Genomic DNA, 3,831 nt, shown 5'->3' on the forward strand with positions numbered 1-3,831 from the left:
ATGGCTCAAGGAGGTCACAAGCTCATGGTCTAGGGTGTCCTTCTAGGCTTCACCTTTGGTAAGAAGGTATTGTTAAGTCTTCACTGCAACATACTGCTGATATCTTTGTGTAGTTGTGGGATATGGGGATCTTGCTTTTGCCAGGGATGGTAAGGAGCTCCTGACTTCCGGGAAGCTGCCCAGAGTATCCCCCACCCCCCACCCAATTCTTTCAACTACAGGTGTGGTTAAAGTACTCTGCCAAACACCATCATTTCTCCTGATGCTCTCTTTCTCTCTTTTTTTTTTTTTTTTTGGGGGGGGGTGCATGTGATCTTTATTTCTCATTTTTCTTGGACTTGACTGGGGGTTTTGGAGGTTCATCTTGGGGTACATTTTCTCTTGGCTGCTCTTCTTTAGCTTCAGGTTCAGCTAGGGAAGAAGAAGGTGCCTTTTTTGAATTCCCCAACCAGGCCCCCAAAACTGATCCAGTGGCACCCAGGAGGATATTGGATGATGTGGAAAGTCCAGCAGCCCCCACTGACTGAAGAGTAACCACCAGGCCTCTGGCGGAAACTCCACCCCCGTTGGCAATGGCTGCGGCAGACATCATCTTGGCCGCTATGGAGGAGGCAGCGATTCCTGCCCCCGTGAAGCCCATGGCACTGAGCACCACGGGCACAGCCCCTAAGGCCAGGGCTGTGGTGGGAGAGAAGCTGGATAGGGGTGGGGGTTGGGGGAAGACACCCCCTTGGGAATTCCTTGACAGTTTCTGGGGGCTTTAGCATTTAAAAGACAGCAGCTTGGAGAGGGTTCCCAAGGTGAAGAAGAGCTGGCAGCTGTAGACCCAGTTGGGGACAACGGATGTCTTAGGAGGACCAGGTACAGCTCTGATTTGTCTTTAACTTGCTGTGTGAGCCTGGGAAGTCACTGGCCCTCGCTGGCTCTCAGGTGTGTGTGTGTGTGTGTGTGTGTAGCTTTTCCCTGGAGTACTGAGTATTGCTCACTATAGGCAGCTCTGGGAGGGAGGTGAGGAGGGTGAGGTCAGCACCGAGTCTCTGTGGTCTTCCAGTCATCCCGGGGCAGGGCACAGGGGTAGTCCTGGCGATGAAGGCAATTCGGGTAACTCACCTCCCCCGATTGCAGCAGCAGCCGCCCGTTTCATCATAGTGAGACCATCTGGGTTCCACGCAGCTCGGGAAGTGACGCTATTCCGTGGGCTGCCTCTTCCCCTGCCAATCAATAGGGACCCGCCCTCCATCCCCCGGAGCCGGTGACCCAGCACAGCTAGGGCGCCGCCCCCGCGCGGCCCGGCTCTGCTGCCGCCCGGGTCTCCCTCGCCTGGCGCTCCCGGGCTGGATGAATCTACCAAAGCAAGCAGCGCGCTACAGCGCCTGAAAACCGCGGCAAGCGGGCCACAGTTCCAGGTTGTTGTTCCAGGACATTTCCCCCATAACCGAAGAGCTGTTTGCTTCAAAAAATCAAATAAAACGCCAGGAGAAGAACAGTATTTAGTTTCACCCCCGGAGAGAGACTTGTTCCGGCGCTTTTCCCTCCAGTGTGTCTGCCCCGCGTGTGTAAACCCCCCTCACCCCGCCGAGTTCCAGGCTCACTGCGCACGCTGCTTTGCAAATTACTGGCTTCATTTAATCGGCCCTTTCCATTTCCCCGGCTGTGTGATATTCTGCCACAAGATTTTTTTTCAAGTCACGTTAATTGAGGTGTCATTCACCTTCTGTAAAATTCACCCTTTTACTGTACACTTCCATGAGTTTGGGTGAACTTTTGCGGTCGTGGAACTACCCACTCGCATATAGAACATGTTACCACCCCTCCTCCCTGTCCCCCGAAATTCTCTCAAGCTCCTTTGGAGTGACCGGCCCGTGGCGACCACAGATCTGTTTTCCATCCCCATACGTTCACCTTTCGCGGAACTTTATCATCATAGTTAATTGTCATCAAATATTCTGTCCTGTGGATGCACTATATAGCTCATTTTAAGAGCTTGAATTCTTTCTAATTTTTAGTATTAGCCTTAGAAGTTATCTTGGCATGAAGTGCTAACATCATACTGTTTTTTTCCTCTCATTTTCATCAATTCTTTCCTTTTATCCCCTCCTTTTTCTCTCTCCTCTTTATCTTTTTATTTTCTTTCTCTCTTCTCACTCTTCACTCTTATCTTTCTTTCATTCTTAAGTTCAGAAAACTGAATGTCTAGCCCAAAATTTACAACATTAAGTGAAATAAGAAACTAACCAACCTTTGGTACACTAACCAACCTTGTATTATCTAACAAACTACTCTGCAACCCTAAACAGAAGAAAAATATAGAGTAATGCTGTAATTTCCTCAATAACTATAATAAAAAAAAAACCTTTTCATTTTGGAACTTTTTCATTCTCATAGAATCAACATTTGCCCAAACTATGGGAATTATGCAAATATTCAAATCTATTTCTATGAAATAAATACGACATAATCCACTTTCATACTAGAAAGATTAAGCCTGAAACCAGGTCTGCTTTTAAGATATATTTTTCATGAAGCATAATAAATGAGGTTGGATACAGCTTGTCCCTGCTATTAACAGAACCAAAGTTTTCTTTTTTTTTTTTTGTTTTTATTGTTGGGGATTCATTGAGGGTACAGTAAGCCAGGTTACACTGATTGCAATTGTTAGGTAAAGTCCCTCTTGCAAGGGGGCAAGACATGAGAACCAAAGTTTTCATTCATCAAGTTTAGGAGAAGAGTGGGTAAACAACTGCCCTTGTAGAAATGCAAGACTGAATACCAACAAAATGTGCATGTGTAAACTAATGGGAACAAGATAATAAAAAAAGATTATGCAGCCCAATTAACTCTTTCAATAACAGTAACACACAGTCTGAAAGGTCCCAGATTATAATTTTAACAACAGAGTAAGACAAGATGTTTCATGGTTAAAGTCAGGTACATAATATACTGTGAGAAAAAGAATAGAGAACCTAATTGGAACCTTCTTTTTGGATTATGATACTGAGATAATAAACTGAAAAAAAAAAGTCTCCTAAATCCTCTGTCTAATCTACAAAATAAAAAGTTACCTGCATCAACTATTTCCACTAGTGTATTCCACAGTTTGAAATGCTTCTGTAGCCAGCCCTGCAGAGGCTGTCACTAATGCTTGCTCCCTCCTTTAAACCCCTTACCACTTACTTAATGGCATTTGTGTATCTCTCTTGTCTCAACTACGCTATTGGACTGCAAGCTTCTCAAAAGTAGCAACACTATTTTATTTATAATTACATCCTCACTATATACATAGTGCCCTCTGTCTACGTGGCTTTATGAAGTTCCAATTAAATAGAATTTATATGTGATTCTAATTTTAAGGAAATAGAAACATAAAGCTAGAGAAGGAAACAAGAATTTCAAATCCAGTTACAAATCTATTCATGTACAACTAGCTTTAGACAGAAGTGTAAAGTAATACAGGTTCTGGAAAAGATAACAGCCAAGATTAGTAGCGTGTGGTTCCAGCTACTTGGGAAGCAAAGGCAGGAGGATCACTTAAGTTCAGGAGATCAAGGCTACAGTGAGCTATGATTACACCACTGCACCCCAAGCCTGGGCAACAGAGAAAGACTGTAGCTTTAAAACAAAAACAAAAACAACAACAAAAAACATCTCTTACTTGAAGATGTAAGAGCTACAAAGCTTTCAAACTACTCTAGTGAAAGAGCTTGTAAATTATTTGAACACAAGTATGGACAGAAACCTCATATATACAACTTATTTGAAATCAAAGTTTCAAAACAAGTAAAAACACTGTATATCATTCAGAAAGGATTTGAGTGCTTGTGAAAAATTCTC

General features: G+C 43.9%; 1 protein-coding gene across 1 annotated transcript; it reads right to left on the reverse strand.

Moving 5' to 3' along the window:
• Positions 1-307: 307 nt before the first annotated feature.
• LOC128589049 (interferon alpha-inducible protein 27-like protein 2) lies at positions 308-1,163 on the reverse strand. The gene is made up of 2 exons (XM_053595921.1): positions 1,111-1,163; positions 308-678 (listed from the first exon to the last, which is right to left on the reverse strand). Exons 1-2 carry the CDS (start codon positions 1,145-1,147, stop codon positions 317-319), a joined length of 399 nt encoding a protein of 132 aa, XP_053451896.1. The 5' UTR covers positions 1,148-1,163; the 3' UTR covers positions 308-316.
• Between the last annotated feature and the right edge of the window lie 2,668 nt (positions 1,164-3,831).

Source organism: Nycticebus coucang, chromosome 1 (assembly GCF_027406575.1).
Source record: "Nycticebus coucang isolate mNycCou1 chromosome 1, mNycCou1.pri, whole genome shotgun sequence".
NCBI lineage: Eukaryota > Metazoa > Chordata > Mammalia > Primates > Lorisidae > Nycticebus > Nycticebus coucang.